The sequence below is a fragment of the Perca fluviatilis genome, chromosome 22 (genome assembly GCF_010015445.1).
Source record: "Perca fluviatilis chromosome 22, GENO_Pfluv_1.0, whole genome shotgun sequence".
Taxonomy (NCBI): Eukaryota; Metazoa; Chordata; class Actinopteri; order Perciformes; family Percidae; genus Perca; species Perca fluviatilis.
The window spans coordinates 13857746-13883144 of NC_053133.1; the positions used below are offsets into that span (position 1 = coordinate 13857746).

The following is a 25399-nucleotide window of genomic DNA, read 5'->3' on the forward strand; positions in this document are numbered from 1 at the left end:
CGCACACGCACACACATGCACACACACACACACACACACACACACACACACACACACACACACACACACACACACACACACACACACACACACACACACACACACACACACACACACACACTCCTCTCCCTTACAAAGATCTTTTTCCAGCCCTCACAGCTGGCCCCTAACTGGCCTAAGGTGTTTTAAATAGCTGAACAGAGCGAGAACTGAGAGCAGGAAGGGGAGATGAAACAAAGGAGATTAAAGCACGGAGAAAGAAAGCGAGGGGGCGGCTAAACCTGCTTCTGGCCTTCCATGGTCTTTAATGCCAGCCAGCACTTTTTTGGTGTGGTTTGTGAGTAACTGGGCTGTATCAGTTACTCCATATATTTTCCTCAGAGCTCCTGATGGAGCAGTCCTTGGGAGCATCAGTGATTGAGAAAAGGAAAAAGTGGAAGGTGAAAAGAGAGAGAGGAAATGAAAAAGTGCAGAGAAGAGAGCAAAGATGGATGCAATATAGGGTTCATCCTTGAAGGCCGGATCCAATTACTCATCCATCGCAATGCTGTTTCTGTTGCCATGGTAACAATTGGTAACTATTTATTTCTCCTTTTCCCTTCCCTGTAACCTCTGAACTGTATTTATTTGCACTTTTTCTGCCTTCACCTCTGGTTCACAGCATGAGTTGAAAAATCAAAAGCACGATGCCTTGCTTGGTGACACAGAGACTATGGACACAGAAGAAGAATGCCTCAGTTTATTGAAGCAACACTATGTAAGTTTTAGCTGCAGCTGTAGTTCAAATTAGACAACCTATAGGGGGATCGAAGCGGCAAAAGTTACGTAAGTGTTGCTTTAACCCTTGTGTTGTCTTCCATTGGACCATGGACTTGTTGACGCTTTTGTCCCTTTTTTCTAGGCACCTTTTTCAATGTTTTTGGCGTTTTTTTGCCGTTTTACTCTTCTTTTCACTACCATGTATAAACACCACCAACACCAACTCATTACTAGTTTTACACTTTTCGGATTTCATGGTCAATAAACCTAATTTATTAAGGAAATTATACCTAATCCTTGAGTTTAAAAAACTGAAATTATGAATTATTTAGAATAATATTAAAGGAAGGATAATCACAGAAGGGTCAACGTTCAGTCAGTTTCAAAACATTTCAATTTATTTTTCAAATGCAAAAAAATTTAACAAAACACTCCAAATTCAATGAAAGTAGAGAGCCGATCTTCTGTTGTACTTGTGAAGCTGTTGTGTGGAATCATCCGTCCGTGTTATCTTTGGGTAATCCAAACTAGGTTGTTAAAAAGAAACCCATATTTCTGATATAGACATTTAGAAAACGGGTCAAATTTGGGAATTACTGGAATTGTTGGGTCTTTGTAAATTATAGTGTGGTCTAGACCTACTCTATCTGTAAAGTGTTCTGAGATAACTCTGGTTATGATTTGATTCTATAAATAAAATTGAATTGAATTTGACCCAAAGACAACATAAGGGTTAAGAAACGCCAGTCTCTAATAGGATGGAATTAGAATTATGTAATGTAGCCAGTGTCGTGTAATTTTTAAACACCATGAAGTTGTCATAGCATTCCTCAATAATTTTTTGATTTGGCAAACACCTAACTTTGAGATAAAAAGAGATAGAGGCACAACACTTTAACTTGAAGAACACTCATCTCTTGACCTGTTCTACCTGGACTGCTTTGTATGTCTCTTTGTGCTTTCTCCTTGAAAAACAGATTTTCTTTTTTAGGCCTTGAAGGTTGCTTGGAAACCACAGAAACTCATCTTTAAAAAGGCGATTATTCTACAGCAAAGCTACCAAAGCTTTGACGTAGACTGGTCCTGTGTGTGAAAGCCAGATAATTACCCAAGCGCAGGCCTATCCCACTCATTCCTTAATTGGCTATCGCAAAGTTAGACAGAAGTGAAGAAAAAGAAAAAAGAAAGAAAAAGCCACAGGGAAAGTCATGCTTCCTTAGTGCAGGTTGCAAATTCTTGAACAAAATAGCTTTCTTCTTTTTTTTTAACATGCTCAGAAATATAAATATGCATGTACCATATGTATTTGCTTTAATCTGTACATGTAATAATAATAATAATAATAATACATTTTATTTAAAGGCGCCTTTCTTTGCACTCAAGGACACCGTACAAGGATACATCAGACATTTAAAAGCAGCAAAAAAATATAAATAAAAAACAAAAAATATGTGAATAAATGTATAAACATGTGTGTGTGTGCGTGTGCTATACCTTTCCTCGCGGTTCTGGCCCACACACACTCGTCCACCATGGCGAGGGGTCGGGTTGCTGCAGGAGCGTTGACGGACCTGGAAGCCGATGCCGCAGCTGGTGCTGCAGGGAGACCAGGAAGTCCAGGGAGTCCACGCCCCGTTTCTATGGAGACACACAGAGGAACATCAGTCTGAGCTACTTTAACTACTGGTGGAGAGTTAATGGTAGCTGGAGGAACACAAAAACAAGACTTCAGCAAGAAGATAGTAACTATTGAGTCACATGAATCTCAGTGGTTGATCACCCCATGAGACATAGAAGACAATATTTCAAGAGATGAATAAAGACTTAATTTAATGTTTTTTTTTTTACTTCTTTTTTTTTTACTCCTAGTCAGATACAAATTAATTACATAATTAGAAAGTATTTAATTTGGGCTATTGTAACTACTTTTAGACATTAATTTGATTAAAAGATGAATTTATTGGTAAAAACAACTGATGAAATAACTAATAATGAAAGTAATCCTTAGTGACTTCCCCTCATCATCAAAGGATGTGTTTGATGCACAGCAGCAGCATCTCAGTTAATTTGAACTCTGAGAGTGTTAAAAACAGCAATAAGTCAGCTGTGTGGGTGGGAAAAATACACCCAATCAACACTTGTTAGCCCAAAAATAACTAACAGTGACAGTACAACTGACAGAGTATGCAACATGAAACAATGTGCTGTGTATGGATTTCTGACGAGTAGGTGTTAGGATGCACAGAATTAATGAACACATTTTTACAACTATCCCCTTACCTCCCCGTCACCCTCTCTATTGTAGAGATAGGTACATACTGTACAAATTCATCAGACTGTTGACAAAGAGAAGGAAGATTTACAGATGTGTGCTGGTGTATCAAGAAAGAACGTACCTGGAGCAGTTGGCGACCTCCACACTTATGCCATAACAATGCTGGCCCCCACACTGAGGAGCGGGGTTATCACAGGCTCGTGTCCGACACAGACAGGACCCCGCGCTGCCTCCGTCGCTATGACTACATGTGGACCAGCCTGACCAGGCACCAAAGCCTCCATCAACAGTCACATTACGGATCTATTAGCAATAAAGAGAGCCAAAAATCAAACATTTGAGAGAAATGGCTTTTCTCAGAAACTGATCATTGCATTAAACCAATGCTCTCAGAATGTATTGTTCTGGGAAACGCAGCCCATGGCTACGGTGGATGCAAACAGAAATCAATTTTCCTGAAATAGATGCAAAAATAACTGCATTACATCATCTGCAACACATCCAAAATTGTGCAGTTATAAGGACAAAAATGTGCTGTGAACACGAGGTAGATATATGAAAATTGTCTTATATGATGAGATTCCAAAACAGCAAGAGAGAGATTCAGAAAGCCAAAGCTGGAATGGACACATTCCAAAGACAGAAATATGAGGAAATAAAAGTGGCAGCGTAAATAGATATCTGAAGCAAAACAGAATGAAACAGGAAGGCTCAGATATTACAGCAGCTATGAATTACGAGCAATGTCCTGTGCACACAAGCTAAAAACAAAAACGCGCCGGTGTAAGATTCAGATGATATGAGCCATGTCGCTGCTATATTTCAGGGTGATTTAAAAATACAAAGAACACGCAAAGAAAAGAGAGCGTGATCATCAGCTGCTTTGGCAGAAGCAGAAAAACCATCTGCCCTATGCTCTTTTTGGTAATTGAACTCGGCTGTGTGCCTAAAAGGGAGACACTTGGCTAAGATAGGCAACATTTGCATCATTAGGCTAAAAAGCAAACAACTAGAAAGAGACAGACAATATTGCATCTATTTCACCAATCATACAGCTGACAATATAAATGATATGGTACATGTATATGACACTATCCTTTTTATGCTGTGTATTTTTCCCTAAAAAATAAATATAAACATATAAAGGATTCTTTTTTTTAAGCACATGTAATTTCTTTCATTAAAATGGGAAAACAGAAATGAAAGGGCACCAGAAACAGGATGATAATTCTGAAGGATGATGAAAAGCTGAAATTACATCAGCTGTCTTTCTTCTCTCTCACTCTTTTGTAATTCTAAAGAATACTGTAACATTATGTTTTTAGAGTAGGGGTTAATTAAAATTATTTTTAGGCAATGTGGGTTCCTCACAAAAACTTTTATTGAGTCAAAATTTCCATTTTACTTGAGTGAAAACATACAGAACAGCGACTAAGACTTCTACCTTCCCTAAAACTAGACACTCTTTTCTGCTTGTTTCCATATAGACGTGAGACTGTGGTGCCAGATGGCGTTTGTTAATACGTTGGTAAAGCATATCTCCTGTCTCTGCCTACACAACGCAACTCAGTGTGCAAAACCTTGACTGGCCTCCAGCGCCACACTTCCACTTTTCAGGAGAAAGCAACAGAACAGACATTCAGTCAGTTTAGCCTTTTTTCAAAGGTGTTAATGGATTCATAGGGAGTGAAACACTAACTGTGAGGCAAAAAAGGCAACTTCTTGTTTTTCAGTTTCCACGTCTTGGTATCGAATTGTTGCAAACAGACAGGTTTCCCATTCTGGTCTGGCTTCACAAGCCACATTGTAAAGCCATTTCTCTCTGTCAGAATACAAAGTGATTACTGCCAAAAGTTAATTCATGCTCACTCTAAATGGATTGGACCTGGTAAGACCAAGGTTAAGTGGGTAAATACATATTCCATTACTGGTGCGGGCAGCGGTATGTGGCCAAATGAAAATACATAAAAACTAAAGCATTGGTGGCTAGACTGCTGCTGGAAACATGAATAGCATCTTTAATCAAATCCTGCATTTAAAGTAATTGTTAGCTTAGGTTAGTATAATGACTTGAAAACAGGTTGAAACACCTACCAGCACCTCTAAAGCTCACTAATTAACACATTGCTTAATATGTTGTTTGTTTACTCTGTACAAAAAAGCGTAAAAATGACAAGTCTTATGGGAAGTTTCATATAAACAGTGGTAAGCTGTTAATTAGTGAGCTTTATAGCTCCAGCATAAGAACAGAATTGTTGAATTGCAGCCAGTAGTGACATGGCGAAAATATAATGCGTGTCTGTTTATGCACATATGCATGCTTGTTTGAGTCCATGTATATATCTGAATGCATATGAGGATGCAGCCAAGTTTCTGCCAGAGCTATGCTGACAGCTGCCACTGGGTGCTCAGTGGCTTGACTGCTAAATCTTCTTCTGAACATAAAAGGGCACGGAGGCACATAGAACTATCGCTGTGACTGGCTTGAAATTGATGTCAATGAAACGCTGAAAAAAGCAGAGCCATGTTGGAATTGAAAGGCTTACCACAATCCCCCCCCCCCAAAAAAAATACTGCTCCCGAATTTGGTGTACATCAAAATAAATGGAAGAACTGTTTTGCTAATGAACATGCAGTCAGAGGTGAATGATTGAGGGAACACTCCAGATCATTCCCAGGGTACACACCGCTCCCTTAAAGTCAAGTTGTTTAGTCCCAAGATGCCTTTTTTTGGCGAAGATATGTTTCTAAGGCTGGTTTTAGGGGATGTTGCTTGTAAGTTGTGAGTGCATGGAGAGAATACAGAGCAGGCTGTAACTTTAAAAGGAGAGGAGCAACGATGAATGTTAGGATTACATTCATGTGGAGGGGAAAGCGACCACAGAGACCGAGTAAGGATAATTGTGTTTTCTACCAACTTTAAAGGTTCAAAGTAAAGAAAACAAAGGAAGCGAGTAACACGCAAGTGGACTACAATGAGGTATGTACAGATCAGGCAGCAGCTCCGTGATACTCACAGGGCATTTTGTGATGCTCTGCTCCCATTGACTCATCCTGACACTTTCCTCCAGCGTGGTACACTTCTTCAATAGCAGGTCCCAACCACAGTATGGGTCCCTGGCTCCCACACAGGCTCTGGAAGGACAATAAAGTTTAATGGGCTTTTATTAACCAGTCATATGTGAATACAGATAGCTCTGCATTGTGACAGGACATGAAATCTAACATCGGGTTGGGACAAAGAAGGGAGATTGCAGAAAAAGCTGGAAGATAAGGTGGTGGGAGAAATGATGGATGAAAAAAATAGGAAATGGGAGAGATAAGATGAGAGAAAGTGGCAAGAGAAGAGAAGAGAGAAGTGTAGAAATAGAGGTGAGTAAAAAGCTAATTAAAATAAAAAAGAGGGATGAGCGAAGCTACTCAAGTGACAGAGAAGAAGAGAGAGATAAGAAAGGCAGGAGAGAAGTGTTAGAAATGAAGAGTATTGCAATGTACATTGCATAGGCATCATCAAAATTATGTCTTGACACAATGTGCTGACTGATTTCTCAGGTAATCTTCAGACAAGCATGAGGATTATAGTTTTGTGTCCGACACACACACATTTCTAACTCAAATAGCTTATCAGCCCAACAAATATTCCCTGAGAATACTGTAGTGAGAATAGCTGGATCTGTCTTTGCAGTATCTGCTTCAGGTGGTTTATTGAGTGCAATAAAAAGCCTGATGTTACTCTTTTCATGCAAATACAAGTCTGCGGTGACAGCACAATGACATATCTCTGAGCCACGAGCATCAACGGAGCCTGAAATGCCCCTAGTGAAATGTAACCAAAGTTGTCCGTGGGTTTTATAACAATGAACTGAGCGCAGGCACAAACACAAGTGCAAGGACACAAGATCATATGCATCCATCCATGTGAAAATGCAGAAAGGCAAACACTCTGCCGTGCTTGTGCACACTCTGATGCACACACAAGGTGGCTGACGTAGTGTCTGAGAGGCTAACAAACAGCAGAGAGTTATGGACTTTATCTGTACGGACAAGGATATCAGGGGTGACGACAGCAGCACAAAATGAAAGGGAGAAAGAACAAGATAATACCTGTCTTTCAGAAGGCCTTAAGGGCCTTGCAGATTGTACACCACCCATCAGTGAGCCATCAGAACACAGCACACACAGCCAAACAGAGAGGCAGCCTTCTAATATTTCACAGGCAAACCTCAAAGAAATGTCAGTGATGAACCCAGTAACTCTCCCTGTACTGTAGCTGCCAGTCTGTGTGCACAATCTGTGTGTGTGGTTTTACTTCTTTTATCCGTTTTGTTTTTCTCTCAAAAAAATAAAAAAAAGGAAGAAAGAAAAAAATGCCATAATGGCTGCAGCATATATCACAGAGCCACAGCTGTAATATGAAGCCTTAACTCTGTGTATTCCAATAACAGCTCATTGTGCGAGAGATAAGGAATGCAGGTGTGATTCCTTTTCTGAAGCGATGATGGATGGGATCCCAATCTTGTGGTGAGTCTTCACACCCCAGCCTCTGTCTCTGTTTTTTCTTTGCCAATATTTATGCGTTGACGGAGCGTCTTCCATACAGACAGAAACTCAATATATCTGCTGAACACACGCACAGCTGCAACAGAACTGTGCACGAGAGGCAGAAAATGCACGGTTTGATGACAACCAGAGGAAGACAGACAGAGGGCAGCAGTGGGCACCTCCAGTGGCCCAGACAAAAGCTGATTTACAGGGTTTTAAATCTCAGCAAAGGCCCCTGACCAACAAAGAGGCCTGGCCCTCTCAGATAAAGAGCATCTTATGAAATAGGCAGCTTTAAAACTTTGTACTGTTGTGTACATATTTTCTTTTGACACTTTCCATTGAGATTAATGGCATTAGTTTGAGCATGTACTCACTCTCTGCTCTTGTGGTAGCTGCATCTCTTCAGTGGGATCTTGATGACCTGGTCTCTAACACCCACATAAAGCTCGCTGCGGCTGTGCAGAATCAGCAGGCTTCGGATCGGCTGTCTCTTCCTGGGTGGGAACAACTCAATCTCCTCCAATAGGCAGCTCCCTGTGGACTGATTGAGAGGGGAAAGCACTTTCCTGATAGTACCATAATCTGGAAGAGAAAGAAAGGGGAAGAGAGGATTTGGTCAAATAAAGGAAGGGCGTTTATCCATAAATGAGAAAAGTTAAAGAAGTGGAGGCAGGGTAAGAATAGCTGGGAGTTTGATGAGGGAAAAACAGAAAACAAAATAGATCTCGGATGAGCAAAACTGCACGCAAGCCGATGTGAACTCAGTGTGAATCACAACAATCACTTCCTCACAGAGAGGCTCTGAAAAAAGACAAAAATAAAAAAAACTGGTAGTGGCTGGCATGCCAAGAGTGGTTATGCCATTAACATGCAGTGCTGTAGATGCAAAGTGATTAAAAAAACTTTTTACTTCTGAGAGAGAAGAGTGTGGAAATCCATGTCATTGTCAATACTTCATGACCTTTATTTTATGTAAGGTAGGCCCTGTGAGATGAAGTGGGGGGAATTTTCTTTTGGGAAAGCTAAAACAAACATCATTTATTATACATGCAATCCCCTGGGTGAAGAAAAAGTAATTAGGCGCCCAAAAAAAAAAAAAAAAAAAAAAAAAAAAAAAGGGAGAACCCTTTTTTAAAGAAAAGAAAAAAAAAGTTTTTTTGTGCTGCCGGAGGTTTTTGGGGGTTTATTTTTTTTTTACCTTAATTTATTTATTTTTTTTTTTATTATTATAAGTAACCTTCACTACATTGACAATTTGGGGGCTGACTTGTTCGCTAATTTGATGGAGAGTTGATATCATTCAGTGAATAGACAGGTCGGGGAAGTGCTACTCCATTTTGGGGGTGGCAGTAGCTCAGTCCATATGGAGCTGGGTCGGGAACCGGAGGGTCGCTGATTCAAGTCCCAGTACGGACCAAAGTACGGCGTGTGGATTGGTAGCTGGAGAGATACCAGTTCACCTCCTGGGCACTACCAAGGTGCTCTTGAGCAAGGCACTGTTGCTAATGAGTAAGTGATTAGTTTTTTTCCCCTCAAGGCACGTACCTTCACAAAGTCTCACCTCTAGCAAATAGAAAATTGGTTCTTTGGTGATCCAGGAACTTTTAAGAAAATCTTTTGCATTTAACTGAATTCTGTCCACCTTAACTGCAAGAGAAAAATGCTGCTGCAGGGCTGAAATCACTAACGAGGGCTGAACAACGAAGGGGGGAATTTGCTGCAAGCCACATGTTTGAATAAAAGAACTCTACACCTTGACATCTTTGGATCCCCAGTTGGAGCGAGGTTTTCTACAATGGCCCCAATCAGCGGGGTGCGTTTAAGCGTTAATAATAGCATGTGATTAGGTACATTATGTGTGCTACCCAATGGCCTTGGCAGGGTTTCAGATGTTTTCATTAGCGTCTGGTTAGTGTCTGGGGAACTGCAGTGTGGGCAGCTCTGGTCTGACGCTACATTGATCACAGCACCATGCAAACAATAAAAGGGGAGTTTTTGAGGGAGATGCCAAGCATAGAGCCAGTGAACTGGAAACAGGTTGTGTGTGTGTGTGTGTGTGTGTGTGTGTGTGTGTGTGTGTGTGTGTGTGTGTGTGTGTGTGTGTGTGTGTGTGTGTGTGTGCGTGTGTGTGAGTGTGTGCTTGCATGTGTGATATCCTAAAATAACACTGACTAACAACAGAAAGATCATGTTGACATTTCCCAGTGGAGCCATGGTACAGTAGCACAGTGAAGTGGGTCACTACGTTCATATTCTGTTCAGTACATCCGTTCCTAATCCATAGTGTACGTTATATCATAATACAGAACAGACACGAAACGCCGGTGTGTATCTGGAGTCTAGCTGATACTGTTTTCAGCACTTAGCCAAGTCTAACATCACATATTGTCACACCAGTGTGATCAAACAGACTACTGATAAGCAGGTGGTGCCATGCAGTTCAGACAGGGAAAATGTGTAAGAGTGGTTTTTTTTTTTTTTTTTGTTGGGTGGTTGTTGTTTTTTTTTTGTTTTTTTTTGTGTGGGGGGGGGGGGGGGGGGGGGGGGGGGGGGGGGTGTGTGTGTGTTGGGGTAAGGGGGGAAAAAGGAGGGAAAGAGTAAAAAAAAAAAAGAAAAAAGTTTTTTTTTTTGTGGTGTTGTGTTGTGGGTTTTTTGAGTGGGAGAGGGGGGGGGGGGGATTGGGGGGGGGGGGGTGTGTGGGTGGGGGAGAAGAAGAAAAAAAAAAGGAAAAAAAAAGATCAAACTTGGGTCAAAACACTAAGCTTTGATGCCTCCTCAGAAGTACGGATCTATTGTTTTCATTCTTCTTCTTACAGGCCTTTTTATGTGCACTTAAAAAGGCTTAAAGCCCCAAAAAGCTATTAATATTCATGACAATGTAAGTAACAACTGAAGCTTAAATTTAAAAAGCTATGTAAGGTATTATTTATTAAGAGTTTAACATCCCTAAAATGCTAATGTATGCCAATCTGCTGTAGAGGATGGATACCCGAACCGAGCCCCTGGGAACCCAATGGGCTGGCCCAGGTTCGGACAGATATTTAGAAATGATGTTCAGGTTCGGGTCAGGCTCAGGCTCAGTCACATCAGCGCGATAAGGCTCTGAACATTTCAAATTAAAAAAGCTTATTATGTAGGTGAGCGCCTGTGTTAACGTGCGCTTGTTGCCCCGTGTGCGTTGATGCGCTCATCTGTTGACATTTCCGAATGCCTTCCTACAGTTGCTTAATAAAAGCGGGCTTTCCACACAAACAAACGTACATGTGTCATTAGTATTAAAAAAAAAACAAGACTTTAACTGTGTTGGGCTTGGACATAAATATCTAAATGCCTGTCGGGCTCAGGCCGGGTTCGGGTACTGCTCTGTCGGACGCGGGCCAGGCTCGGACAGAAAAATGCGGCCCGATCCGCACTCTAAACTGCTGCTTCAGGACTGTGTAGGCTTAATCAGATTTGACTGACAGTGCTGCAACAAAGGCAAACAAGCCGACAACATTACATTATGAATCCAATATGGCTAAATTCTGATTGGTGCTTCGAATTATGTGACATCAGCTTTTTCCCACCCAACCCTGCCCACATTAAACCTGTGAAGAAGGCAACACATTGAATAAACATAGTGCCAAGAACCCACCAGTAGCTAAGTATATGATGTGAAACAGCATGTCTTTCCCCTGCACCACATCCACTGCCACATGAGTGAAGCGCACGTTGTCCTCCATGAAGTAGGGCACGGGAACCACGGGTTGGACCACCTCATGCATCAGCAAAAACTTCTGAGCGTCCTGCAGGTTTCTTTCAGTCAGGTTCACATAGGAGCCAGAGTCAATGGTGCCGCACTGTAGAGGTGGGGGAGAAAGAAAGGAAAAAGATTGACGGACTACATAAATAAAAGCTCCAAGCTCTTTGGGATGAAAAGCTACGTTAATATGCTACCACAAGAGATGAGAAAAGAGAGGGATTGAATGATTAAATGAACAGGGCTAAAAAGTCGATTGCCAGTTCTTTGTGATGGCTAGCTATCCTCACAACCTTAAGGCTTTGTAGTCAATACACTGTGGCTGATGGAAGACGACTGAATTAATGTTTGACTGAGAAAGTAGTTATCTCTTTTACTAGATTGTTCCTCATATGCATATATATTGCTAGTGAGTTTTGTAATGTGTCTGATTGCTAATTTGTTTCTACCCCAAAATAAGCTAAAATCTTAAAAATGTTTTCATATTCAGAACTTAATTATTGCTATTCATAATATTACAGAAAGAAAATGTAAATGCTGCAATAATATTCAAACAAAGGACTTCAAAAATGTACTTGCACTCAAAATGTTAGGACCTGCCAAGAAAACAGTCCAACTGCAATAAGTATCTCCTACAAATCTTTATTGCCACAGATTCATTTTGGTTTTATCAGCTACAGTTGACTCCAAGTTCTCGTTCTGTGTCCCAGTAGAGTTTTCCTACTGAAGCAGAGTCAGTGCCGCAGCACTTGGTTATAATGTGAAATATCTAATATGTATGGCATTTCCCCTACTTGATTTATTAAAAGGAGTTCAACAAAGTGAACCTTCTCCAAATGGGAGTTTAAAGAGGGAAATAAGTAAGTTTATATTTTTGTGATACTGGAGGTTTATATTTTGTGATGTGTTAATTTCTTTAGTTGATATTTTTTTATCTGGAAAACAACATAATAAATGATCTATGATCTATCAAATTTGCTTGAAAATTGCTTTTTAAACTGAAAGAGGTTCCAACCAGCATTATATAGAATATAAAGCACTGTTATCAGAGACAGGCTGTATAATCATGACCCATTGTAGCAATAATAGCATACTAAAAACTAACTTCAAGGTATATACAGTACTATGTGTTTTTGTAGCATGTTGTCACTGTCCAGGGAAAACTGTGTATCTGAAAATGTTTAGATGTCTTTAAATAACAGTCAAGGAATACGTTTGTGTGTGAAATGTAGTCTAGAAACCATTTAAAAAAACATTGTATTACTTAAGAAGTGTGTTGTGACTAATCACAGAACAGTGACAATATTCATGCTTTTTAGGTTGGGAATGCAGTGCCTTTTTCCAACAAGCACAATGGGACTAAGAGAGGCACAAAGCCAGTCCAGCTAAGGCAGAGCTGGATGAGTGAAGCTAACCATGCATGTCGTCCTCTGTAAAAGAGGTCCCTGGCTTGGGTGAAGATTGGGTGAAGGAATGAGGCCCCATCCACAAAGAATAGGCCCTCAAGACACAGAGCAGAGAAAACGGAAATAAGCCGTACTCGACAATTACACTAACCCAAATGACTGGTTCTGTTTTTGTTTTAAACATTGTATCGCAGATGCACTGCAAGGATTTGCTCCAGGCTAACTGACACAGCCTCGCCGTACTAAGCTGAGACTGGACCTTGGGTGCCGATTAGTTTCTGCTGACTTGCTACAGTACAGTAGCAACAGCACGGACACTTTATACGGATAAATCCCTGGCCTTCCCTGGGCTGACAGATGAGAAACATGGTGGGCTTCCCCGAGATGGGCAACGGATCAGTGCCCTCGCCACATCAGGAGATGGGAAATTAAAGCCCTGAAGGACAGGAAAATGCAATACTGTGTGTATGTGCCTTGAATGTGCCTCTTGCTTATGGGAGTGTGTGTGTGTGTGTGTGTGTGTTTGTGTGTGTGTGGTGAGGGCTATGTAATACCATATGTCTAAGGTTTCCTTTTGTGGTTTGTCCTTGCATTGCATGCATGTGTCTCAGTGTCTGCAGGATTGTATATCTGCCACCGTGAGACAAAGTAAGGCACTGGCCAGTGAGGGTCTACGACATCTGTGAATGTATAGAGAGACGGATGTGGTGATTTCCTCGGTACAGTCAAGGTGAGGGACAGAACCATCATTTGGCTGAGGGCCCATCCAACACTCAGCTGTCTTGCTCATCATCAGTGCACAGTGCTGTCGTGGCATGATAAGTGCCTCTGAGAAATATGGTTGTATTACAGCTTTTTTTTGCCAAATGGGCTTTTGTGTAAAATGGGTCATTTAAAATATATTATATATATACAGTACAGGCCAAAAGTTTGGACACACCTTCTCATTCAATGCATTTCCTTTATTTTCATGACTATTTACATTGCAGATTCTCACTGAAGGCATCACAACTATGAATGAACACATGTGGAATTATGTACTTAACAAAAAAGTGTGAAATAACTGAAAATATGTCTTATATTCTATTTTCTTCAAAGTAGCCACCGTTTGCTCTGATTACTGCTTTGCACACTCTTGGCATTCTCTTGATGAGCTTCAAGAGGTAGTCACCTGAAATGGTTTTCCAAAAGTCTTGAAGGAGTTCCCAGAGATGCTTAGCACTTGTTGGCTCTTTTGCCTTCACTCTGCGGTCCAGCTCACCCCAAACCATCTCGATTGGGTTCAGGTCCCGTGACTGTGGAGGCCAGGTCATCTGGCGCAGCACTCCATCACTCTCCTTCTTGGTCAAATAGCCCTTACACAGCCTGGATGTGTGTTTGGGGTCATTGTCCTGTTGAAAAATAAATGATGGTCCAACTAAATGCAAACCGAATGGGATGGCATGTCACTGCAGGATGCTGTGGTAGCCATGCTGGTTCAGTATGCTTTCAATTTTGAATAAATCCCCAACAGTGTCATCAGCAAAGCACCCCCACACCATCACACCTCCTCCTCCATGCTTCACGGTGGGAACCAGGCATGTAGAATCCATCCGTTCACCTTTTCTGCGTCACACAAAGACACGGCGGTTGGAACCAAAGATCTCAAATTTGGACTCATCAGACCAAAGCACAGATTTCCACTGGTCTAATGTCCATTCCTTGTGTTTCTTGGCCCAAACAAATCTCTTCTACTTGTTGCCTCTCCTTAGCAGTGGTTTCCTAGCAGCTACTTAACCATGAAGGCCTGATTCGCGCAGTCTCCTCTTAACAGTTGTTCTAGCGATGTGTCTGCTGCTAGAACTCTGTGTGGCATTCATCTGGTTTCTAATCTGAGCTGCTGTTAACTTGCAATTTCTGAGGCTGGTGACTCGGATGAACTTATCCTCAGCAGCAGTGGTGACTCTTGGTCTTCCTTTCCTGGGGCGGTCCTCATGTGAGCCAGTTTCGTTGTTGCGCTTGATGGTTTTTGCGGCTGCACTTTGGGACACATTCAAAATTTTCGCAATTTTCTGGACTGACTGACCTTCATTTGTTAAAGTAATGATGGCCACTCGTTTCTCTTTACTTAGCTGATTGGTTCTTGCCATAATATGAATTCTAACAGTTGTCCAATAGGGCTGTCGGCTGTGTATCAACCTGACTTCTGCACAACACAACTGATGGTCCCAAGTAGAGTCCGGATCGGGCCGAATTTTTCTGTCCGAGGCCGGCCCGCATTCGACAGAGCCGTGACCGAACCCGGCCCGAGCCCGACAGGTATTAAGAAATTTGTGTCCGAGCCCGACCCGAGCCCGACACAGTTAAAATCTTTAAAGATTAAAGATTATAAAGTTACATTTTTTTTCCTAATACTAATGACACATGTAGGCTACGTTTGTTTGTGTGGAAAGCCCGCTTTTGTTAAGCAACTGTAGGAAGACATTCGGAAATGTCAATAGATGAGCGCATCAGCGCACACGGGGCAACAAGCGCACCTTAATAAGCTGTTGCCTTATCGCGCTGATGTGACCGAGCCCGACCCGACCCCGAACATAATTTCTAAATATCTGTCCGAACCCGCCCGGCCAGTCGGGTACCGTCGGGACCCGTCGGGACCCGTCGGCCTCGGGTCGGGTATCCATGTCTTAGTCCTAACCCCATTAATAAGGGAAAAGAATTCCACTAATTAACCCTGACAAGGCACACCTGTGAAGTGAAAACCATTTCAGGTGACTACCTCATGAAGCTCATTGAGAGATCACCAAGGGTTTGCAGTGCTATCAAAAAAGCAAAGGGTGACTACTTTGAGGAATCTAAAATATAAGATATGTTTTCAGTTATTTCACACTTTTTTGTTAAGTACATAATTCCATATGTGTTCATTCATAGTTTTGATGCCTTCAGTGAGAATCTACAATGTAAATAGTCATGAAAATAAAGAAAATGAATTGAATGAGAAGGTGTGTCCAAACTTTTGGCCTGTACTGTATATATATCTTGTTTGTTGCACTCGAAACTTCTAAAGATAAAAAACGTTCCAACAGCATTTGGCCCAGACTCTAACTTAACATATTTTCTGCATATGGAGCTTAACAATGAATGTGATTGTACAGTAAGCAGTTGCAGCGTGACAGAAAACCTATACAACAGAGACGGTATTAGATCCTAACGCCCAACGAACATGACTCATAGGCTGAATAAACCCAGCAGGATCAATCCCTGTGGTTCAAATAAATGGGGGGATTTTTCTCTGCAGACAGATGGGGAATTAAGCTCTCAATCAATGACCAGTGTTTATGTGAGTGAGTGATGAGTTCACAGTGATAATTATCCCTACTTTTGTGGGCGTATTTGTGTGCATTAGATATTTACGTGGCTGGTGGTTTTAGGTGCTGGTCTCCCTACGTTGGATGTGTGTAGGTGTGTGTGCATAAAGGGTGAAAAAAAACCCGGGCAGGCCATAAATCCTCTGCTCGTAAATCTTACCCTCCAACATTGACAAATGCTTGATGAAGATGTCACTGAAACCTAGATAAAGTGTGCATCAGGCCAGCGGTGAGGAGCAGCTATTGTGCCTTAGCTTAAGTGGAGAGATGCAGATGGAGAGGAAGAACTGATCCTGCTTTATCCTTGAGGAACACAGCCTCATAAAAGCTTATGGTATATTGAAACCTCTATGTGGTGTACCAACAGTATGCTGAGCAGAATAAATCGGTGGTCAGCACTGGCCAGATAGAGAAAATTGGTTTTCTTGAAGGTAAGTGAATTTCCGACATGTAGATATATGAACGCATGACGGCAGTGAGACGCTTTCTAAGTTACAGATCCATGTGTATGTGCTTAGTAAACTGTCAGAGCTAGCACCTTTTCTGCATGAACATTTCATTCACTATTTTCTGCATTAGCATGTCATTATAGATAATGTGTGTGTGACTTCTCGATAGCAGCCATCTTGAATGCACACGCAGCTGCTGGCTTGACGGAAACATGTTCGCCGGCTCAGTGATGGGAAACGTGTGGAAGTGAGGTGTGTGTCACCCACTGGCAGCCAGACCTCAGAGGGAATTCAACCACTCCTAGAGAGGTGGATTAGCTCCCTTACTATCTGCTAAGCCCGCAACAACTGAGAGCCAACTTCAGCTAATAAAACATTCCCTCTGTGTCATCAGTATCAAGCAGCGCCGAAAATCGGAATAAGGTGTCCCATCACTGCTTGGTTTGCCCCTCCCAGATTTAGGACAGAGTATAAACATAAAGTGTCACTTGTGCAAAATAAGGACAGTTTATTAGAAAGGGACTACAGTTCACAGAACGAGGCCATGAAACATCTTAAAGGAGTGATTGTGCCATTTTAAAAATCACTGGATTTTATAACAAGCGGTCGTAATGTGTCCGTTCATGAGTAGAGAGAGGGATGATTGATAGAGGGAGGAAATTAATGACATTGAAGCGCTAGCTGGGACTCTGAGGCAGGCTCATCAGGGTGAACACATTTCCTTAGGCAGGCACCCAGACACACATACTATTGTTTGGCTTCGTTGGCAGTGTGTTGGGACTAAATGACCTCAAGCATGAACAAATGATCATTAAGAATTAGCTCACATTTCATAAACTGCCTTTGTAAACATGTTTTTAGCCATGCTAGCGGCACAACTGTAGTGACGCCAATTTTGGGCTGTTGGTCGGTCCAAAACTTTGGTCAAATATCTCTTAGTACAGACATTGATGATCCCCAGAGGATGAATCCTTCTGCCTTTAGAGATCCCCTGACTTTTCCTCTAGCGGAAACTGAGATATGAAATGTAAAACATACAATGACATCTACTGTATGTGATGGATTGCCACAAAATTTGGTACAGATATTCAGATATTCCCATCAGTCTCAGCTGTACTCTGTGTTTAGTGCTAATTGGTAAACGTTATACCTTGTAAACACGAGCATGTTGTCATTTTCAGCATGTTAGCATGTTTAGCTCAAAGCACTGCACTACCTCATAGAGCCACTAGCATGGTTGTACAATATTTGTCTTGTTTAAGTGTTTGTGGTGTTCCTCTGCTGTTTATTTAAAGCCAGGGCTGTGTACAGTAGTTTTGTTACCTGAAAGTCTGGGTTAGGGTTGGGGTAGGGCAGCCATGCTGACCGTGAGTTCTCCTGGTACTTGAAGGGCCCGTTGAAAACCTGTGATATGGCACTGAGATTGAAGGCACACACCGCAGACGCAGCAATGCTGTTTCTGCATGTCAGGAACAGAAATAAAGGGAAGAGAGACCCAACAAAGAGGGTGAGAGGACGAAAGGGATGATAGAGGGAGAAACAGAGGAAAGTATTGAATGAAAGGAATTTAGAAAAGCACACCATAACACTAGTAGAAAACTGCTCAGATTTTGTTGTAAAGCTGACCTCTGTGTGTTTGTATTGCTCTCAGCCAACAACACAAATCAAACACTGGACAGTCATGCGCAGACACCAACGTAAGTGATCGTCATTATTGGAATATAAATCCAGCAACAAGACACAATTAAGCTGTTCGGCTGGTCTGATTAACTGTACAGATTTCGGGGCTGAAATACTGCTTTGACTTTTTAAGCTGTCAGTTTCAACAAGTACGGGTCTCCTCCCTCAGATGAGAGTGTAAAGAATGAGAGTATTAACTCTCAACTTAAACTGAGAGACTTGGGCGATGTGAATTATAATCCAATGTGGCTGTTCATTAAACTCTGTGCCTGCAGGGGGAAATGTTTCTAATACCCTTCAAAAGACTTCTTTTTCAGCAATGTAAAGGCATTGACCATAAAGAATAGATTACTCAGCTTTTAATAATGGTCTGTGCGTGTGTGTTTGTGAATATGAGAAAGTATAAAAAAAAAAAAGATGGAGGAAACGGTGTTTGTGAAAATAGAAAATAATAGTTTTCATCCATGGATGCATCCCATCTCTTACATCCCCCATGTGCATGATACAGTGTACACTTTAATAGTGATGATATGCTTCTTCTAAGGGATTTAAATGTCAGAGGATGCTAGCAGGAGCGATACTGTTTTTAGCTGGTTTAAGTGTTTCTACTGGAAATTCAATTTAAGATGCACATGGCCATGTACAGTAAACATTGCTGTCATATATCAATCAATTTTATATGCGCAGTGTGCATGCTACAAAAAGGCCACATGCCAAGTTAATGCAATCAAAGTTTGTTTGTTTACACAACTGACAATGTGATGCCGAACACACTGTGAATTATACATGAAGCTCTTCTGTGGGTGCATTTAAAACAACAAAGAATGAAAGAAAAATCTGATGATATAAATTGGCATTTTCATCTGATATCAGCGTGCTGTGAGCTGGATCTTTGGTTCATCCTTAACAATGCAAAGTATACAGACTGACAAATATACCAGAGGAACTGGAATGATTGTGGAAAATAACATTAAAAGATCTAAACTTGTAACGACTTGATAATTGACTTAATCTGATTATTTACAAATGTTTGATTTCGTTTAAAGAAAGTGTATGCAAATAAAGATGCAAAATAAAACATAATATCCTTATTATGCTTTATTTTGCATCTTTATTTCAGGGAATAGAGAACAATTTGTGAAAATCACTCAGGGTGGAAAAGAAAAGAAATTCATCAACACACATTTTGTAGATGCAAATTTCAAAGGGTTCTTGTTTCAAAAACATGAGCTGGAAAAAGTTAACTTCATTTGCTAGCTAACTACAGTAGAGCTGATAAAATCAGCTGGGTTCAGGTATCATTTCAGCCAGTAGAATAGACGGTCACTAGCTAAATATGAGAAGCTACTTATGTCTATCTCTGTCTGAAATTAATTACTAAGAATGTTTGTCACCATTATTATTGTTAACTTAATATGTTGTGCGAGGTGTAGCAACAATAACTAAGGGGGCCTGGGTTTAGCTAATGGCCAATTGTGGATTTAAATGCTATTTTCATACATTGGTTCAGTACAGTATGAAGAGTGTAATGAATTTGTGTTTATTGTACATTTGTAAAATCTCATGCTACTTACACGTTGGTAGTGAAAATACCGTAGAGCAGCTCCAGCTCAGGCAGGTAAAACGTTCCCTGCAGCTCGTTGTAGTTGAAGGGGATTTCCCCCGGTCGAGAGCAGTTCAGCCTGGCCTTCATGAAGGTGGTCCACGTGTCCTCCAGGAGGAAGCGACCGCCGATGTCGTTCTTACATACACGCCCTGCGCGGGAAAATACCGTCCGGCCACAGTCATGCTCCACTGCGTTTTCCCGGAAGAAGAAGTAGGTGAAGTTGCCGATATCGTAGGAGGAGACAAAGTTTGGCTCTGTTGAAGGAGAGGTGGCAAGAGACCAGGGAAATAAGTGTGACTAAGAAGACACAGAAAGAAAAAAATGCAGAGCGCTAAGAGAAAGATGAAGTGCAGAGAGAGGAAGAAAAAAACCCGAAAAAAAACCCCAATATAGCTGTGGGAGTAAGAGAGAGTGGGAGAGCGAATGGGTATGTGCTATGACTGATTGACTCGCAGTGTGTGTGAGCGTGAGGCCCACACAACAGCAGGTGATTAGGATTAATAACTACAGGCCATGTTATTAATAGCATTGTGTTGTAATAAGAAAACTCATTTTTCACTCCCCTAACCTAAAGGTTAGAATGAGAAATGACCACAACAGGTGTAGCGTAATAGCTCTCACCCTATCTGAAACACGCGACCTCCACGACACTGTCACAGCTAAGGCGTTCATCTTTATGTATGACATTATTGGATCTAAACTGCACACTTATTTCTCACTGACAGTGATTTAATTCACCTTTAAATGAAAGTGTCCCCCACCCTCCTCATTTCACCCCTCTTCTCCTCTGCACCTTTGGAGGGCAGTGCAGGGGGAGACAGAGGGACAAAAATCAATCCGCCACAAAATTAGTTATTAAACCTTATCCCAGAAGGTTGCTGCAAAGCAATGTATTGGTGGCTTTTAATTTATTGTTTCAATTTAGCTTAAATGGGAATCAGATAAAAGTCACTTGCTGACAAGATACTGATTGACCCGCTCCTCTGTAGGCTGGACACCTTAAGCTGTCTGAAGTTCTCCAAATGTGCACTGAGGAGCGTTGTGCTTGAAGTGCGTCTCTGAGGTGTCAGGAAAAAAGACAGTGATTTCTGATGATTTCACAATTTCATGCTCCTCAAAGAAAGGGTGAGATAAATATAAAGATGTTGTAGTTGCTTAGTAACCCAATTGTTTTTACTGATAAAATGCAAAAGAACAATTATAAAGAGAGGATCCTGTTTTCCAGCATTCGCTACACTCCTTAGCTCTCACAGTGGTGATTTGAGGCGGAATATAACCCTTCGTTCAACAGAGACAGATTCCTACTCCCATGTAATTTAAGTCAAGCATCTGCCATGCTTAAGTATCCTTGAGCAAAACACTGAATCTTCAAAAGCTGCAGTGCTGATGTTTAATAGCTGTGACAGGGGAAAGCAAAAGGATAATTTTCTCCTTTATTGTGTTTCTTTCTATTTAAAATTTGCCATCTTTATGTAACTTTTTTTTTTTTTCTTCTTCTTTTTTTTCTTTTACACACATTTACAATAAACACTATCTGGACTCTAAACTTTGTCACTCCCCTACCGTTCAGCCACTTGGAGTTGTACTGGGCAGTGCGCAGCGGTGGCAGGCCACCCAGGCTGCGGTAGATGGCGGGGTCTCGCCCAGAGAAGTCCATGGCCGTGGCAGCGTAAAGCTCCCCGCTGGAGGTGATCAGGGCAGTGGAGTTGTGGAGGGGGTTGTAGGGACACCGAGCCATCCCGCTGATCTGATCGTGGATCTCTGTCAAATTTGTCAGCTGCAACACAGAAAAAGAAGAGGATGAATTAGGCCGCGAAAGTAAAAAAAGGTTTATACTGGAAAGAGGAAGAATAGGCATTGACGGGACGCAGATGTTGCCTAGATCCTACCAAGAGAAAGTGATTTTGATTGTTTGTAACAGGAGTATCCCTTGAGTTAAGAAACAAAAACAAAAACAATACAATGCATTTTTCTAATAAATAAATTAAAAGAAACAATATAGGACAGAGTATCAAAGGGCAACATTAAAATGCAAACCAGAGAGGTCTGGTAATGTTTTGTTTGTTCCTGCCGATATGCAAATAATGCGGACAGACTAAAAACAATACCCCATCTCATTATGTTTTGTTTGGTTTACATCTGCTGCGAAACACACACTACGATATATATATATGAGCAAAACCTTCAGGAGCAGCAAACAGAATCAGAGAACGCATTTAGAATCATTAGCAGCATAAAACACACAAATAGAGCAGCTGCCTAAAGTCCAATGTCAACAAGCCGCCTGTCAAGAGAGCAATACAACTACTAAAACAGGCTTCTTAAATCAAGTTACTCTTGGTTGCAGTGTTTTCTTGGTTTGGTTAATGATTCAACGGGACAACCAGCTGCTTGTCTGGTTAAAACATTATTGCACCACATCTTTGAGAAGCCTCTCTGAGTTTAAGAGAGGCTTGATGTGAGATGCAGTCTTCTCTTGTATTCTGCCTTTGAATAGGAGGCCAAAATCCAACTCCCCACTTTAAAAAAAAATACTTTATAGCATGACCCTGGTTTACTCCTGACACACTGGGCTGGTTCCTATTTAATAAAAAAACACACACAGGCCATAGCTCAGTGACTCAGCCTGGAATACCAAAAAAGGAGTAATGCATTTTTTAAATCCAAGATGTAATTATATTTTATGGTGCAAAATCAAGATCATGATCATGGTTTGTGCTTCCATCCAAGTCCATCTAAATTCCTAAGGCAAAGTAAAAAGATTGCACTAATCTCATGTTCTCGAATCCAAAAATAATAATTAAAATTATTCTATTTGCAATTACTTTTCTATCAATCAGGGTTTCACATTTTTGACTCCTCCGTGGTTGCAGAGGACCTACAGTTACACAGCACATTGGAAAACTTCACAGCTCAATCTCTCCTCACACATTTTGACTGAATAATCTGTGGACAACTCTTCCACTCAAGAGGCCAGACTCCATTCAGCGCTTGTGTTGGGGGGAAACGAGCCACTTCTTCAGCCAATTTTCTGGAGCCGGTCGATTTGGATCAAGGGTTCTGTTAACTCCTGCCACCTCTGCTCCACCCAAACCACAACAAAACAGAGCAGCCCTGTCTGAGTTCTGCTGGCCTGAGATGAAAGCCTGCTATTGATGGGACTCATTCTGTGGGCCGGAATGGCTGTTTTTAGGTCAATTGGGTCATTTAGAAAAACGAGTGATAAATGGATAGACTGCAGTGCATCCATTGCACGTTGAGAAGTGAGTTAAAATTTGTTTTTAAAAAAACACAGAACGGAATTGATCGGATGTGCGAGCTGGTGCATTGAGGTCGTTAATTGGTTATTACAGTAAATATATTACATATTGGACCTTTAAGTTAAAACATCATTAATGTCATCAACTTCTTCTGTGAAATGCTCAGCAATAGTTAGCAAATTCTATACAAAAACCAAAGTGTAAAAATGGCCAGTAGACTAGACTCCAGGTGTTCCTGATCTCTGATTCCTGATCTCTGATTAGGGGTGGCCCCACCCCTGGATATAAGAGGCTGGGAGACAGGAATGCCTAGTCAGTGACTGAAGCAGCTTGGATCGCCATTGTTCCTTTTGTTACCTACTTTTGTCTTTCTTTTGTGTTCCATTGCTTTGAGGATGGAGGTCTGGTAGTCTAGTTTTCGCGGCTTTGTTTCTGTTAGTTAGTTACTACTTTTTAGTTTAGGGGGGAAAGTTCTGGGTCTGGTGGCCCTTGATGGGTTGGCTCAAGCTTCTTCCCTTCTTTTTGGCCTGACCTCCAGACTCCCATAGTTTTGGTTTAATTAACCGTAGTTAAGCTTTGATTTACTTAAATTATTCCTCGGGTTTGGTGTTATATGTTGACGGTCACATTTAGCCTAAGTTGTGTTTGTTTGCTGTGGCCGTAACAGTGAGCTGGTAGATTTAGTTACCTGTGGAACCATTGGTACCATTTTTCAGTAAAATAATCTGTGAAGAGTGCAGTTTTTTTAAGTGGTACCCAGAACCTTCATTTTAGTATAGTCCTTATTCTGAAGTATAATGGAAAGACAGATGACATGATAAGATACAGTAATATTTGACTTATGCTTCTTTCTTTCTACTATAAGCAAAAATGTGCTCTTTTTATGTTTTTAGTTAAAGACATAGTCTTGCTGCTATTGTCATTATCCCCATCATCAGCGTCATCATCAGTGGCAGCATGGGTAAAAGTCAGAGAAATTAACCGCTGTTTAATCTATAACCTCTGAGCACTTATTAAACTAATAGAATATTCTGCTCCTTCTCTGTTCATCCATCACCGCTGATAGTAAATCTGTCTGAGCGTGATTCCATTGCTGTTGCTGTGTGCCCGACCAGTGTTTCACATTAACGGATGTTCAGTGGGTAAATATGACAGCGCCTGATGAAATATTGCTTTAATAATGTCATGACATTTCAACTATATGTATTTTCACAGCGTCATTATGAGCCTGTGACCTTTGTGTGCAGTGCTTTTGGACCAAAACAAATGTCATCATAATAGTAAACACCTGCCGCCTCCTCCACTGAAATCCCACAGAAGGAGACACAGGTATTTGATATGGTTGAAGGTAAGCACAATAGGCTGACATTTTAAATGTTGGTCTATACTTAACTTTAGTGGGCATTTGTCAGTAACAATATTGGACGAAAAAGACACTTCAGTTATCAAGAAACATGGTTATTAGCACTGTACGCTGTTGAAATAAAAATGAGGGGTAGCAAACTAGTGGTTACAGACACAAAACAAATCTTGTGTTGACCTCACTGTTCCAAAAGCCTGCTGACATTTAAACTGAAAAGTCTGACTAAACATCACATTAAAACATGGGATTAAGAGAAGGAATTTGCAGAATCATGACAGAGAAAGGGGTGCACCGTCCGCACTAAGTCAAATAGCCTACATAAGAAGAAAAGACATTATTTGATTCAAAGAATAAAAGCTAATTACCATCATGAAGAAGGGCAAAGCAGCACAGATGAGACAAAGACATATTTACTTGCGTCGGCAATACTTATCGGGAGTAATGAGCTTAAGGCAATATTTTGATTACGCCGTTTAACAAGTTTGAGGAAACACAACTTCTTAAATAACCGAGCTTAATAGGATTCATCTCATAATTGGTCTACATCCCTGACTGCACAACAGAGGAGGCGAGAACAGCCACACAAGCTCATACAGTAAATCCTGTGATATTAGGATCACAACTCCATCACATCTTGATTAAATGTGTTAATCAACCTTGGCCTTTCCTGTTGACATTGTTAGTTTGAGCAACAACACTTCAATTCATATTTGCAAAGTTATTGAAGGATAATGACTTATGAAGATGTGCTCCTGGGGTAATAGGTGTTCCTTTAGAGATTTTCAGTAAGCACTGACAAACAAATGCGACACATATTACAGAAAAGGAAAAAGAACTGAGCAACTATGGCTGCTGTCAACTTCCATTCTGCACTGCAACATGGATGGGAGACTCCTGAGGGACTGCAAAGTGCAAAAAGTGAGTTACTAGTGAGGCTACTTCACTGACAAAGACAGTTGAATGTGTCAGA

At 41.2% G+C, this 25399-nt stretch overlaps 1 protein-coding gene across 3 annotated transcripts in view; it reads right to left on the bottom strand.

Moving 5' to 3' along the window:
- sema5a (sema domain, seven thrombospondin repeats (type 1 and type 1-like), transmembrane domain (TM) and short cytoplasmic domain, (semaphorin) 5A) overlaps positions 1–25399 on the bottom strand; it is a 116924-nt gene that overhangs the window by 34288 nt on the left and 57237 nt on the right. For all 3 annotated transcript variants that reach the window (XR_005637996.1, XM_039790515.1, XM_039790516.1), the window contains exons 7-14: positions 21370–21583; positions 19775–20060; positions 17844–17979; positions 11214–11418; positions 7954–8161; positions 6052–6169; positions 3156–3337; positions 2254–2397 (exon numbers count right to left, since the gene is read on the bottom strand). Coding sequence is in view for 2 of the 3 variants with exons in the window: in XM_039790515.1 (XP_039646449.1) it covers positions 2254–2397; positions 3156–3337; positions 6052–6169; positions 7954–8161; positions 11214–11418; positions 17844–17979; positions 19775–20060; positions 21370–21583 (1493 nt within the window). In the remaining variant the exon portion in view is untranslated. The remainder of the gene's footprint in view (positions 1–2253; positions 2398–3155; positions 3338–6051; positions 6170–7953; positions 8162–11213; positions 11419–17843; positions 17980–19774; positions 20061–21369; positions 21584–25399) is intronic.